The sequence below is a fragment of the Phyllobates terribilis genome, unplaced genomic scaffold, assembly GCF_046119375.1.
Source record: "Phyllobates terribilis strain yellow unplaced genomic scaffold, ASM4611937v1 Scaffold_5514__1_contigs__length_51091, whole genome shotgun sequence".
Taxonomy (NCBI): domain Eukaryota; kingdom Metazoa; phylum Chordata; class Amphibia; order Anura; family Dendrobatidae; genus Phyllobates; species Phyllobates terribilis.
The window spans coordinates 23,870-39,610 of record NW_027368261.1 but is presented as its reverse complement, the minus strand read 5'-3'; the positions used below and the strand labels follow the sequence as shown (position 1 = coordinate 39,610).

At 39.5% G+C, this 15,741-nt stretch overlaps 1 protein-coding gene across 1 annotated transcript; it reads right to left on the bottom strand.

Annotated features, from left to right (window-relative positions):
* Window positions 1–256: 256 nt before the first annotated feature.
* Window positions 257–13,778, bottom strand: LOC141250273 (beta-crystallin B1-like). The gene is made up of 5 exons (XM_073669912.1): window positions 13,644–13,778; window positions 10,920–11,038; window positions 6,046–6,178; window positions 3,580–3,722; window positions 257–459 (listed from the first exon to the last, which is right to left on the bottom strand). Exons 1-5 carry the CDS (start codon window positions 13,776–13,778, stop codon window positions 276–278), a joined length of 714 nt encoding a protein of 237 aa, XP_073526013.1. The 3' UTR covers window positions 257–275.
* Between the last annotated feature and the right edge of the window lie 1,963 nt (window positions 13,779–15,741).

Below are 15,741 nucleotides of genomic sequence, written 5' to 3'. Positions count from 1 at the left end.
GCAGAAACCCCCACAAGTGACCCCATTTGGAAACTACACCTCTGAGCAGTGGGTATAAAGGCATCTATAGTTTAAACATGGTTTTGACTTAGATGAAAACCAGCCCTTATACCTCAGAAACTGTGTTTATTTGCATCATAAAGTAAAGTACATCCATTAAATGTGCAATATACAACAAATTAGTTGACAGAGTAATTTAAAAAAAATGGTGATGAGGTCAATTTGCAAGAAAGATTCTTAAAGGTTCTCTGTCAAGTTGGGGACATGTGGTATGTTCACTTGGTGGTGGCAGCGGTAGGGATAAGGAAACATCCCTTTTGATGCCATTGCATATCTCTGATACGACGGATAGACTGGACCTGGGGCTGGAAGGCACTCCATTCATTCCAATGTTTATAATCACAGGTTTCAAACAGGTATTGGTAGCCTCTGTATCCGGGATACTGATATCCGACCCATCTGTACGAAAGCAAAAGCAAGGGTTGTGAATATGCGTCCTGGATGCTGGATTGTAAAATGACAGGTTTTTATAAAAATAAATGCAAAGGAAAAAGTGGTTGCCCAATCAGATTCACCTTGGAAAGTAAAAGAAATGAGTTGTTACTGTTGGTTTTACTTTTTTTCTTGAAGGGAATTTGTCAGCAGAGTTTTTTTATTTATTCTGAGAGCAGTATAATGTAGGGCAGAGAGCCTGATTCCAGTGATGTGTCACTTATTAGGCTGTGCGCTGTAGTTTCAATGCAATCAGCAGATGATTATCACTGACGGACTAGATCTCGTGCAAGCCAGTCCGGTCACTTCCTAACCCCTTCCCCACCACTGATTGGCAGCTTGCGTACAATGTCCACAGGAATCTGCCAATCAGGGGCTTGGGTTGGGTTATAGTCAGCTCAATATTCTGACAACTGCTACATCTACAGCAGAGAAAACACGGATTATATCAAAACTACACCAAGCAGCCCAGTAAGTGATACATCACTGGAATCAGGCTCTCTGCCCCTATATCATGTTGCTATCATATTACTAAGCAAAAACTTGCTGACAGATGCCTTGTAACATCTAAATTAGCCATATTAAGAGAAAAAAAATAATATACAGTACAGACCAAAAGTTTGGACACACCTTCTCATTTAAAGATTTTTCTGTATTTTCTTGACTCTGAAAATTGTACATTCACACTGAAGGCATCAAAACTATGAATTAACACATGTGGAATTATATACTTAACAAAAAAGTGTGAAGCAACTGAAATTATGTCTTATATTCTAGGTTCTTCAAAGTAGCCACTTTTTGCTTTGATGACTGCTTTGCACACTCTTGGCATTCTCTTGATGAGCTTCAAGAGGTAGTCACCGGAAATGGTCTTCCAACAATCTAGAAGGAGTTCCCAGAGATGCTTAGCACTTGTTGGCCCTTTTGCCTTCACTCTGCGGTCCAGCTCACCCCAAACAATCTCGATTGGGTTCAGGACTGGTGACTGTGGAGGCCAGGTCATCTGGCGTAGCACCCCATCACTCTCCTCCTTGGTCAAATAGCCCTTACACAGCCTGGAGGTGTGTTTGGGGTCATTGTCCTGTTTGAAAATAAATGATGGTCCAACTAAACGCAAACCGGATGGAATAGCATGCCGCTGCAAGATGCTGTGGTAGCCATGCTGGTTCAGTATGCCTTCAATTTTGAATAAATCCCCAACAGTGTCACCAGCAAAGCACCCCCACACCATCACACCTCCTCCTCCATGCTTCACAGTGGGAACCAGGCATGTAGAGTCCATCCGTTCACCTTTTCTGCGTCGTACAAAGACACGGTGGTTGGAACCAAAGATCTGAAATTTGGACTCATCAGACCAAAGCACAGATTTCCACTGGTCTAATGTCCATTCCTTGTGTTCTTTAGCCCAAACAAGTCTCTTCTGCTTGTTGCCTGTCCTTAGCAGTGGTTTCCTAGCAGCTATTTTACCATGAAGGCCTGCTGCACAAAGTTTCCTCTTAACAGTTGTTGTAGAGATGTGTCTGCTACTAGAACTCTGTGTGGCATTGACCTGGTCTCTAATCTGAGCTGCTGTTAACCTGCGATTTCTGAGGCTGGTGACTCAGATAAACTTATCCTCAGAAGCAGAGGGGACTCTTGGTCTTTCTTTCCTGGGGCGGTCCTCATGTGAGCCAGTTTCTTTGTAGCGCTTGATGGTTTTTGCAATTGCACTTGGGGACACTTTCAAAGTTTTCCCAATTTTTCGGACTGACTGACCTTAATTTCTTAAAGTAATGAGGCCACTCGTTTTTCTTTACTTGGCTGCTTTTTTCTTGCCATAATACAAATTCTAACAGTCTATTCAGTAGGACTATCAGCTGTGTATCCACCAGACTTCTGCACAACACAACTGATGGTCCCAACCCCATTTATAAGGCAAGAAATCCCACTTATTAAACCTGACAGGGCACACCTGTGAAGTGAAAACCATTTCAGGTGACTACCTCTTGAAGCTCATCAAGAGAATGCCAAGAGTGTGCAAAGCAGTCATCAAAGCAAAAGGTGGCTACTTTAAAGAACCTAGAATATAAGACATATTTTCAGTTGTTTCACACTTTTTTGTTAAGTATATAATTCCACATGTGTTAATTCATAGTTTTGATGCCTTCAGTGTGAATGCATAATTTTCATAGTCATGAAAATACAGAAAAATCTTTAAATGAGAAGGTGTGTCCAAACTTTTGGTCTGTACTGTACTTACCGTACCTCCCAGACTTGTTGAAGTACCCTCAATGCCGGCAGTCACTTGACATTGTTGTGTCACATGTCCAATACAGCCAATCAGTAACTGCTGATAAATTGAAGCCTTCACTTTTCTGTTAGAGCAAATGTCCCCTTTAACGGAATACTGAAAAGCTGCAGCCAATCAGCGGCTGCTTGACCATAGTTCCAACATTGGAGGAGTGCTGCAGGTCCAGGATGTAAGTATATTATTTTTTCTCTTTTGTTATAGACACTTTAGCTTTGAAGAGAAGGTTGTCAAGTAGTAGACAACCCATTTAAGTATAGTTTGTATTTTATAAGCAAAATGGTCTTATGGATAGTTAAAGGGAACCTGTCACATGGAAAAAATGCTATTAACCTGCAAATATGGGGTTAATCTGCAGGTTAATAGCATTCTGAATCTACCCGGCGCCTGCACTTAGACCCCCGCTGTCGGGAGGAAGTTAACTTTATTCCTCCCAGTAGCATTCGAGTTTCAGTCACAGGGGTGGAACCAGCGCAGTCTCAGTCTCTGTATATAAAAAGCGGTTACAGCCCCCCGGCACTGACTGACAGCCAGCCCCAATACTGAGCTGCTGTCAGTCAGTGCCGGGGCATGGTCACAGCCACCACTTTCTATACACAGAGCAGTGATTTAACCCGCGCCGGCGCCAGGCAGGTTCAGAACACTACCCCCATATCTGCAGGTTTATTGCATTTTTTCACATGATAGGTTATTGCATATTATATAAATTTTTTTTCTCACTTGTGAAAAAAATAAAATTTAGAAATATATTCTTTTCTCCAGACTTTATTATCTAACCTCTGTTTAGATTCATGACTTACGTGCCACTAGGAACTTTCACGCTTCCCACGCGGTCACAGAATCCATAGGCCCACAGGCTGGGCACATCATCCTCAATGATTTCCATCTTGTTGCCCTTGAAGTCGGCAGATTCGAACAGGGTGATTTTATGTTCCTGGCTATCCTGCAAGTGTACAGGAAAATATTATAATTAATTGGATTTACCTGTGACACTATATGGTTGTTTTAGTCCATTACCTGGAAAATGTAAAAAAAAAAAACATATAAAACACTTTGATCACCTTTCATTGTTGCTAATTCATTTTCTCCTACTACAAACATCAATGTTGGACAATTTGTGATGTTTTCTCAGAAATATTTTCTACTCATTTGTCATCTGTAGGAGAAACATCATAAATAATATTTCTGCTTTCTACTGTTTTCTTTTTGTGCATATTTACATTAGCCAATGTTTTTATATTGGCGACATATTTAATTTTGCTAAGAATTTGACATCAGTGTTTGGCACACATCCTATACTTTCACACTCTTGATTCTGAACATAGCCTTACTGTCATGAACTGGTGAATGGGCAGCTGGATTAAAAGCCTGGGACATTGGCCAACAAGAGGCTGCAAAAACTACTGTAGACAAAGACGCACTACCAGAATAAACTTGCTCTTTCTGCATATGAATTGAACTGCTTCCAGAATACTGTCCTTCTTTAACAATTCATAATGTCTATATGTATATACCACAAGGATATTGCTTAAAGGGGTTGTCCACTGACAGCCAATTCTGTACTGATGCACTAATATAGGAGGGTTTGTCTTTTCCCGAGCTTTCACAATTTTTCATCTGTTTTACACGGTGACAAGTCTTTTGGATCAATCACTTGTTTCGTCCATGTAGCGCACACATGTCAAACTCTGTCCTGCAGCATGATTATATTTGTCACCCCTCCCCCGGTATTGCACCCAGGATGCCGATACAGTTGAAAGCAATGATGGAAAAGGGAAGCCGCTTGCTTCCTCCTCCATCAATCTCTGTCTGCGTATGATGTCTAAATGTAGCGGGCGCAATGACGTCGCTATTTCACGACAGCTATGCCGAGCAGTGAAGAGCTCCACAGACTGGAGCAGTGGAGGAATGAGAAGAGGTGAGGTTTTTTTTTTAATGTGGGGCCCATTATACTGTATGGTGGACTATGTGGGGCCATTATTCTGTATGGGGGACTTTGTGGGGCCCATAATACTATATGGAGGACTATGTGGGGCCATTATACTGTGTGGAGGACTATGTGTGGCCCATTTTACTGTATGGAGGACTATGTGTGGCCCATTATACTGTATGGAGGACTATGTGTGGCCCATTATACTGTATGGAGGGCTATGTGGGGCCCATAATACTATATGGAGGACTATGTGGGACCCATTATACTGTATGGAGGACTATGTGGGGCCCATAATACTATATGGAGGACTATGTGGGTCCCATTATACTGTATGGAGGACTATGTGGGACCCATTATTCTGTATTGGGGACTATGTGGGGCCCATTATTCTGTATGAAGGACTATGTGGGGCCCATAAAACTATATGGAGAACTATATGGGGTCCATAATACTATATGGAGGACTGTGTGGGGCCCATTATACTGTATGAAGGACTATGTGGGGCACATTATACTGTATGAAGGACTATGTGGGGCCCATTATACTGTATGAAGGACTATGTGGGCCCATTATTCTGTATAGAGGACTATGTGGGGCCCATTATACTGTATGAAGGACTATGTGGGCCCATTATTTTGTAAGGAGGACTATGTGGGGCCCATTATACTGTATGGAGGACTATGTTGGCCATTATTCTGTATGGAGGACTATGTGTAGCCCATTATACTGTATGAAGGACTATGTGGGGCACATTATACTGTATGAAGGACTATGTGGGGCCCATTATTCTGTATGGAGGACTATGTGGGGCCCATTATACTGTATGAAGGACTATGTGGGCCCATTATTCTGTATAGAGGACTATGTGGGGCCCATTATACTGTATGAAGGACTATGTGGGCCCATTATTTTGTATGGAGGACTCTTTGGGGCCCATTATACTGTATGGAGGACTATGTGAGGCCCATTATTCTGTATGGAGGACTATGTGGTACACATTATACTGTATGGAAGATTGTGTTTCCCATTATACTGTATAGAGGACTATGTGGGGCACATTATAATGTAATGAGGACTATGTGGGGCCCATTATACTGTATGGAGGACTATGTGGGGCACATTATACTGTAATTAGGACTATGTGGGGCCCATTATACTATGTGGAGGGCTGTGTGGTGATCAAAGTTGGGGCATCATACTGTGTTCAGTTCACCAATCACCATATGGGTCACCTATTATATGGGCCCCATAGCAGACACTTAAACTGACTGAATTCCAAGTATAATCCTACTTTTATGATTTAGTTAGGGATTTAGAAATGTTTGAAACTTACCATTCGGATGGGGCGTAGGGACACAAAGCAGTCGCTCCTATAGCTGCTAGACCAGGTATCCCAACGAGGATACTCGCCCTTCTCCAAGATAAACATCTCGCCACGGAAGTTGGACTGCTCGAAAGCAACCCAGCTGAGAAGATATGTACGCGGAGTCCACATATCACATAGAGAACAATAGAACAACATTAAAGAGCACCACAAAACGCACAACATGACAACATTAGAAGAGAAAAGTGAAAAGAATGAGAATATAATACAAGACTATACGCAGTTCATATGTGCTAAAACATTTTTGAACTATTAACCTTATTGTATCTACTGTATAGGAGTAATCCTAGAATGAAACACTACATGTATGATATGTAAATACATATATTAAAATATAGACATTATAACACGTAAAACACTGTGGGTTAAAGTCTATGTTAAGAAAATAATTGTATTGGGATATTCTTAGAGGCTAAATCTGGTTTCTCACAAATGTAAAAAAAAAAGTGGGAGGAAAGAAACATTAAGAGATTATCCAACTTTAAAAATGTAAAAAAACAATAACATCAAATGTTATAAAATAACAAAATCAACAATAATCACCATCTTTTTATCTGGCAATCCAGTGCTGACACACTGAGGGCTCTCCCCTGGTACAAGCAATAAGCTTGTTACCGCTGCTGCTAATCAGTGGCTGCAGTGGTCACGTGCCTTACAAATGCCCTCAGCAATGATAACCTTGATGCCAATGTTACAGTATAGTACAATTGTCTTCTGACTTCTTATGATCAAAGGCTGGAAGACCACTGGAACATCATCACTGGACAAGAGATGAGTTTGGTTGATTTTGTTATTTTATATTACTTTCAGCTGTTTTTAAAAACTTTTCAAATTAGGATAACCCATTTCACTCTCTTAGATATCGCTAATTCTTCATCACCGAGCGCAAAAATCATGTCTACGTAAATCTATTGATCTCTCTGACTTGTCCTTCTATGTACAGTTATATGAAAAAGTTTGGGCACCCCTATTAATCTTAAGCTTAATGTTTTATAAAAATTGGTGTTTTTGCAACAGCTATTTCATTTTGATATATGTAATAACTGTTGGACACAGTAATGTTTCTGCCTTGAAATGAGGTTTATTGTACTAACAGAAAATGTGCAATCTGCATTCAAACAAATTTGACAGGTGCATAAGTATGGGCACCCTTATCATTTTCTTGTTTTAAATACTCCTACCTACTTTTTACTGACTTACTAAAGCACTTTTTTTTGGTTTTGTAACCTCATTGAGCTTTGAACTTCATAGCCAGGTGTATGCAATCATGAGAAAAGCTACTTAAAGTGGCCACTTGCAAGTTGTTCTCCTGTTTGAATCTCCTCTGAAGAGTGGCATCATGAGCTCCTCAAAACAACTGTCAAATGATCTGAAAACAAAGATTATTCAACATAGTTGTTCAGGGGAAGGATACAAAAAGCTGTCTCAGAGATTTAACCTGTCAGTTTCCACTGTGAGGAACATAATAAGGAAATGGAAGAACACAGGGACAGTTCTTGTTCAGGCCAGAAGTGGCAGGCCAAGAAAAACATCAGAAAGGCAGAGAAGAAGAATGGTGAGATCAGTCAAGGACAATCCTCAGACCACCTCCAGAGAGCTGCAGCATCAACTTGCTGCAGATGGTGTCACTGTGCATCGGTCAACTATACAACGCACTTTGCACAAGGAGAAGCTGTATGGGAGAGTGATGCGAAAGAAGCCGTTTCTGCAAGCACGCCACAAACAGAGTCGGCTGAGGTATGCAAAAGCACATTTGGAGAAGCCAATTTCTTTTTGGAAGAAGGTCCTGTGGACTGATGAAACCAAGATTGAGTTGTTTGGTCATACAAAAAGGCGTTATGCATGGCGGCAAAAAACACAGCATTCCAAGAAAAACACTTGCTATCCACAGTAAAATTTGGTGGAGGTTCCATCATGCTTTGGGGCTGTGTGGCCAATGCCGGCGCCGGGAATCTTGTTAAAGTTGAGGGACGCATGGATTCCACTCAGTATCAGCAGATTCTTGACAATAATGTTCAAGAATCAGTGATAAAGTTGAAGTTACACAGGGGATGGATCTTTCAGCAAGACAATGATCCAAACCACCGCTCCAAATCTACTCAGGCATTCATGCAGAGGAACAATTACAATGTTCTGGAATGGCCATCCCAGTCCCCAGACCTGAATATCATTGAACATCTGTGGGATCATTTGAAGAGGGCTGTCCATGCTCGGCGACCATCAAACTTAACTGAACTGGTATTGTTTTGTAAAGAGGAATGGTCAAAAATACCTTCATCCAGGATCCAGGAACTCATTAAAAGCTACAGGAAGCGACTAAAGGCTGTTATTTTTGCAAAAGGAGGATCTACTAAATATTAATGTCACTTTTCTGGTGAGGTGCCCATACTTATGCACCTGTCAAATTTTGTTTGAATGCAGATTGCACATTTTCTGTTAGTACAATAAACCTCTTTTCAAGGCAGAAACATTACTGTGTCCAACAGTTATTACATATATCAAACTGAAATAGCTGTTGCAAAAACACCAATTTTTATAAAACATTAAGCTTAAGATTAATAGGGGTGCCCAAACTTTTTCATATAACTGTATATAGCATTATCCCTATATATTTAAATGACAAACATAAAACCATATATAATATGGATACAAAAGGTAACGTTTCCTGATCCGGGTCTCTTTTATATGAATGCTGTTAGTCCATCCTATACATCCTATCTGACTGTATCTAATATAAATCAAATTCAGAGTAAGAACTTTTATGCATGTATACAGCGCACAGGCCTGGCATACTTTGATGAATCATCCTCTCAGGCTAATAAATCATATATTCTCTATATACATTTCAATATATTTTACTGTGTATAAACAAACCAGTGTAATCATTCTTGTGTGGGAAGATGTGGGAGTTTATTGCTACCTACATTTTTCACTTATTTCCACGTGTCATATTCATGGACCAGACGGCTACTCATAAATCAGCAAAGGACATCCTGCACTGGCACTGTCTCCTCCAATATCCTCTAAGCTGAGCATTAGCCTCTGGCGCCAGCTATGAGATATCTATACCGTACCTATAAGATTTCCAAACTTCTTACCATTAAACTCCAGATGGGGATAATAATTTAAAACTACCAGGAAAGTGAGATAAATGAATCTTAGTCACTCAGTATATAACACAAATTGTGATCTCATTCTGGGCAATAATAATTCTTCTTAAGCCCAAAAAGGGCTAATAAAACATATTGTAGGGTGCAAATACTTTTAGATATAATGCTTGAAAATGTTGTGTTTGTAAGAATAATAAAAATGTAAGGAAAATATATTTTTCCTGATGCTTATATTCGGTAAGTGTGCTTTCATATATGCCATTATGATACCGATTTTTAAGGCAAATCTAATTTAAAAAATGAGGCAAAGTAGAGTATTTCCTGACTAGTTACTCTCCCATTAGGATTCCTTCTGACATTGGTTTTAAAGACTCCATCAAAATTTGCACGTCTAAAAAACACATTTTGCAGATTGGACCTTTGCTTTTTCAAACCGCTTTCTCCAGAAAATTAATTTTCTTCCAATATGCTAATTAGGGTGCTTGATGTACCCTTGGTGTAGCCGAGAAACTCCAGCCACTCATTTTGCATTTTCCTCTCTCTCTCTTGATTGACAGGGCTTGCATGAGCTTTTTCTGCAGTCGTGGCTACATGCACAATGAGTCGGTAGAGCAATGTACGCAGATTTTTGGTCACACCAAGGGTACATCAAGCATCCTAGTAAAGATATTAGAAAAACGCTCATTTTTTTGAGAACAGAGGAGGCAATTTGAAGAGTCAAGGGGAAGTTTTTATGGCTAACTAGGATATTCGCATTCCTTTTTCGATCAGTTTGGACTGACAGTCTCCCATTAACATTAGCATATTTTGAGGACATTTATGATTATTACCGGCACATTATTTGAATGATATCCCAATTGCTGTCCCTATGTAGTGATTACCACATTTATCGATGGGTGCACTACTTGTTGACAAATGTGGCTCGCTCCATGTCCCACTCCTTGCAAAGAAATGGTTTTTCAAGGGAAAGCTGTGGCCAGTCTGAAATTACATGGCAGCCATTCAGATGTAGTGAAGGACAATCAGAGTTCACCATAACAGGTCCTCTTGTCTTCTCTCCTTTTTGTTATTGGCAGTGATACCCAAGTGATGTCCTTATGTCCTACTAAAGTATCCTCTACTGCCCAATCCTATATTTTAATTAATTGGACCTATGAGCGATACTCGTGGGGCGTAAAGCTGTTGTCTAGACAGCACTCCTGGCTATCATGCCGTTGTGTCTCTCCAAGACATTTCAATACAGAAGGTTGCAATGAAGTTATTATACTATCATTTATACACTAGATGATCTAGATGATAGCTGGTGTTGATCTTTTACTATGTTTTACTAAAAAGAAAAAAAAAGAAAATATGCTTTCCAAAACATTATAGACTCAATTTATCAAAGCAGAACATCTAGTATTGGTGTCCATGGGAACCAATCACAATGCAGGGCTCATTTTCCTGAGCAGTGTAAGAAATGCAAGTTGCTCTATGATTGGTTTGTTATGGGCAAAGATGACAATAATTCTATTGAACAGTTTAGACAAGATGAGCCTTTGAGTTTTAGTTCATTTTTCTTTTCACTATCTCCCTGGTTATTTGAGAATTTGGAAAAAAAAATGGAAAAGAAATAAAAACAAGTAATATTGAATGTCTGTTCTTTCTAATACTGTTTCATCGTTACTGTAAACTGAAAAAGGGAATATGTCAGCTGGTGCTTTTAGCACTTACGGTCCAGAGTCGACAATAACACTTCGTACTCTGTCGAAGCCTCGTTCCCCAAGGTTTACACACTCATTCAGAAGTTCCATGTGTCTTCCTTGGAAGTTCTCTTGTTCAAAGATGATTACCTGGAAGAGAGAAATTCTTCATTTGAGCAAGGATAATTTTTGGGTTACACACATTCAGATCTGTGAAAATAACTAATGTTTTATATTTACTAGAGTTGGTGTGAATCGATTCGCAAGACCCAGTCCATTGACCGAGTCACTAATCTGGGGTCGCTAGCCTGGAGCTCTGAAAATCTCCTCCTTCCTCCCGACATCTGCAGCTCTTCCTTTGAATAGCTGGTCTGTCATGACATCAATATTGCGAAGTGATGCACATGTGATGTCGCGCCAGGCTGACTAATCAAATGCAAAACCACAGATACCACCAAGTAGGAGGTGGTACTCAGTGCTCCCATCCATCGACCACAGATTACCAATGATTGGCCCATGAACTTGGTGATGTGAATCGATTCACACCAACGCTAATATTTGCTTTAAGTTTCATTTTTCTTATTTATTTGTGGATAAAAGCAAGCTTTTTAGATTTCTTCACAGGTACATCTTGAGTAATAACAGTGTACCTACCCTCGTATTCAACTTATTTTTAATATGTGTTTTTTTTGTATGTCATGCTTGTTATATTTTATATTTATATTACATATTGTTCAAAAATAATTACCGTGAACACAACATGTTTAATTCCTTTCCCTACATCTGTCATATAAAATGTTAAGCGCTGTCAAGAGCTCACCCCATTGTATAGAGAGTGGGTGCCAGCTGTGTTATACAGCCACCATCTGCCTCTAAGGTAGAGATTGGAAGTAGCGCCAATCACTGCTGTTTAATCACTTAAATGCCACTGTCAATCTGTGATAGCGGCATTTAAGTGGCGCGATCCAGATAGTGTGCTAATTCTCCCCTTAACATGATTGTGCGGTGGCAATGGGTTGACATGACAGGCAAGCATCTACTAGATACTCCTGTGGTCGCCATCTATGTGCTCCATAGGAGTTCAGTAAATTCACCTTATAATATAATATAAAATTATTGCAGTACATATTACAAACAATAAAATGATCGCCGATTCAAGGAAATATATATTTTTTAAATGATTAAAGTATAAAAAAAAAGGTTGAATCATCCCTCTTTTCCCAATATAAATATAAAGAAATAAAAAAAATAAAGTAAATAAATATTTGGTATTTCTATTTTCATAAAAGTCTGATTTACTCAAATTTAAAATGATTTAACCTGCATGGTAAACTCCATAAAATAAAAAATTGAAACGCCATAATTGACATTTTTTGGTAATTGCACCTCCAATAAGAAATGTATGCCGATAAAAACTGTTTCACAAAGCCCTGAATTTTTTCTACTACTAAAATATTAAAAAGCTATACAAGTTTATTATTACTGTAATCGTACTGACCTGCAGAATCATGTTGTCAGGTAATTATTACTTCACAATGAATGCCATACAAACAAAAGCAATGGCAGAATTGTGTTTTTTTTTACACTATTTTACTTTATTTGGATTTTTTTCCGTTTTTCAGTATAAATTATAGTAAAATAAGTAATTCAAAACTACAACTCGTCCCCCAAACAAAGAAGCCCTCATATCACTATGTCTTCTCTTGGAAGAAAAAAAGGAAAAAAACAAAAGTGCAAAAATAAAATTGTGAAGGAGTTAAAGTTAATAATGCATCTTGTCCAGTAATCTGAGAGTACATTATGGACTATAGGTACAGTGACAGCATTGTATATTTACATACATCTTTTTGAGTATTAGGCTTGTGTACACAGAATATTTCCAAAAGGTCAGAGACCAAATGCGCTCCTGGGAAAATATTGATTTTGTCGGGATAAAGGCAGTGTAACAGCTTCTTATTAATGTTTACCAGCTGTTATTTATATTAATATTAATAGTTATTATTATTTTAAGTGTTTCTCTATATACTTTTTTCTATTTGAAAAAAAGGACTTGTAATTCTTTATTCACATTTGAAGGAGTTGTCCAGGTTTGGGCTTCAAGTCTGCAGTCACTGTCTGTATCTGCAGACTTGTGAATCCTTACAATGTGCACGGTGTTCTCTGTCAGGATTCTGCGGTGCCAGGAGCAGGCGGGCATGTGACCGAAAGTATGGGATTTGTATACTTCAGCCACATTCCAACTACATATGTCTGGCCTTGCTCAGTACACTTGTAATGAGCAAAGCCGAGCATCTCTTGTTACCACATAACTGCGTGAAAGCAAGTAGCATACTTGCGGTCACGCACCTGCCTTCTCCCAACACTGCAGAATCCTGACAGCACGCACTGTGCACACTGTGAGGATTTACAAGTTTGCAGTCACATAGCGTAACTGCAGACTTGAATCCCAAACCTGGACAACCCCTTTAATGGTTAATTAAAAGAATATAGAAGCTATACCAATTCATCATAAGTCAATATAATTGACTGGGAGACACAAAATCATGGCTCCTATGAAAGCAAAAGCCATGGAGGATTAAAATCAGATACACTGCCAACAAGACCAAATGATTTATTAATAAGATAGTGGCAGCAGTTCAATAGTACTGAACACCGCTATGGTTCATGTGGTGTGTGATAAAATAAAATCTATGTCATTAACTCATGTACATATTGAAACATTTCTGATCAGTTTCATGTAGTTGGACAGTCTTACCTTGAAGGTTCCAGGGCTGGGTTCACCACCTTTAACGGGCTTGGTTACAGGTACGGGAAGTGGAACAGGGGTACCCTTTTCCTTGGCATCAGTGCCCTGGCTAGCCGCAGCAGCAGCTTTAGGTGTCTGAGACATTTTGAAGCTCTTGTTCTAAAATCTGAATGAAAAAGTATTATGTTTAAAGATGCCAGTGACACATTTGTTGTATGCCCATGAATATACTACTAAAAATAGTAAGCGATGCAACTCTAAAGTCACCATGCCTGGAGCCTTACATTCTCTATATCTAAAATATATTTTCGTAATATTTTTAATTGTAATCTGTTTTACCAGTGTGATGACCATCATCTAATAATCAAGATTCAGATGGCTCTACTCTGCATGATGACTCAATAAAGTGTGCATGGCATACCAAGTGTTTGACCCATTTACTACGGATTTTGCACTAAAACTTTGTCACGTGCTTGGTACTAACTAGTTCTTACCTGATGGAGGTGATCCTTGCTGGTGCTAACAGGCTTGTTGCCGGAGGTACTGCAGGACCCAGAATTTATACCCTGGCAAAGGCAGACTCGGAATAGTGGAGGACAATAGAACTCAAAGCTCATCAGTGTCTGCTTAGGAAGCTGCTAGTCATCACATATTTCAATGCGACCAGTCATCTGGAAACAACCACCATTTATTGCAGCTGAACCAAGCAGTTTACATTGTTGGTCAGAAGTGTGCTATGTACGTATACCTGAAATCCCTGACATGATATTTCGGATCTTGTAAAAGTTTTACTTGTCAAACTAAGCATATGGTTAATATTGCAAGGCCTAGACATTGGGACATTATGGCAATATTCTGCATTACTAGTTAGTTTAAGCTAAAATACATATTAATGCTTAAATCTTGATAAACTAAGTAAAAGAACATGTGAGAAAGAGATATGTTAAAACTGCCAAATGGTGACTTATTGCTTAGCTTCTGTTAACAGAGACGTTGTTTTCTGTCCTAACAGGTTCCACTGTTTTAACGGCAACCAAATATAGTCTGTAGTGCTATTCTTACTATAAAAAAGGCAGAGTTAATCAAAGTAGATGGATCCAATGTCACATCCTTCATGGTTTCACGAAAGAGGGTTTCCAAGACTTTGATATTGATGGCCTTTCCTTTTCAGGTTGAAGTGTGTATAGTATTGAAGTGAATGAGAGCTGACTTGAAGTAATAAATAAAAATAATATTTTTATTTATGTAGCGCCAACATATTCTGCAGTACTTTACAAGTACAGACAATTATCAGAAGTTGCAGAGTAATACATAGTTCAACCATTCAAAGAAGAAGAGCGAGGGCCCTTCTCATAAGAGCTTACAGTCTATGAGCAGAAGGTAAAAAGTGCTTGGTCCAAAAAGTGCTTTAAAAATAAGGGTATTTATGTAAAGCTGAACCAGTCACCAGCTAGTATTTGTATGTCTCCAAATACAAAGTGCTATTGAGTGCATGCAGTATGTGAGAAAAGATGAAAGGACCAAATTCTGAAGAATATGAAGGAAAGCAAAACTGATAACAATTTGATTAATAAGAAAAAATGATAGGCCTATCTAAAAAGATGTGTTTTTATGGCACACATAAAACTGTGGACATTGTGAATTAACTGGGTTGTCTGTGGTAGTGCATTCCAGAGAACTGGTGCAGCACAAGAAATGTCTTGGAGATGAAAGTGGGAGGTTCGGATTATAGAGAATGCGATTCTTAGATCATTAGCAAAACAAAGACTATTGTAGAGTGGTAGACAGAGATACAGGAGGAGATGTAGGGCTGTGCAGCACTGTAACAAGCTTTATAGGTGTGTGTGATAAAATTATGTTATATTCTGGAGCAGTAACGGAAACAATTGCAAAGACTGGCACAGGGTGGAGTCATCGGTGTTGTCGCTGGGCCAAAATCAGTGGCGTACCGCCAATGGCGGCAGGCCACGCGACTGCTATGGGGCCCGTGAGCTGGGGGGGCCCAACAGCAGTTGCCCCCCTCCTGCACTCCCCGCTCAGCTGCTTGATTGCCGCCGCCACCCACCGGCACTGTCTTCAGGCATGGCCGCGTGCAGTGCGCTGTGTG

Excerpts from the sequence above, each read along its gene's own strand:
- LOC141250273 (XM_073669912.1), bottom strand. The coding sequence starts at position 13,778 with ATGTCTCAGACACCTAAAGCTGCTGCTGCGGCTAGCCAGGGCACTGAT. Across the intron at positions 6,179-10,919 it reads GTTATTGTCGACTCTGGACC|CTGGGTTGCTTTCGAGCAGT; the intron begins GTAAGTGCTAAA and ends ATATCTTCTCAG. Across the intron at positions 3,723-6,045 it reads CCCTACGCCCCATCCGAATG|GATAGCCAGGAACATAAAAT; the intron begins GTAAGTTTCAAA and ends GTACACTTGCAG.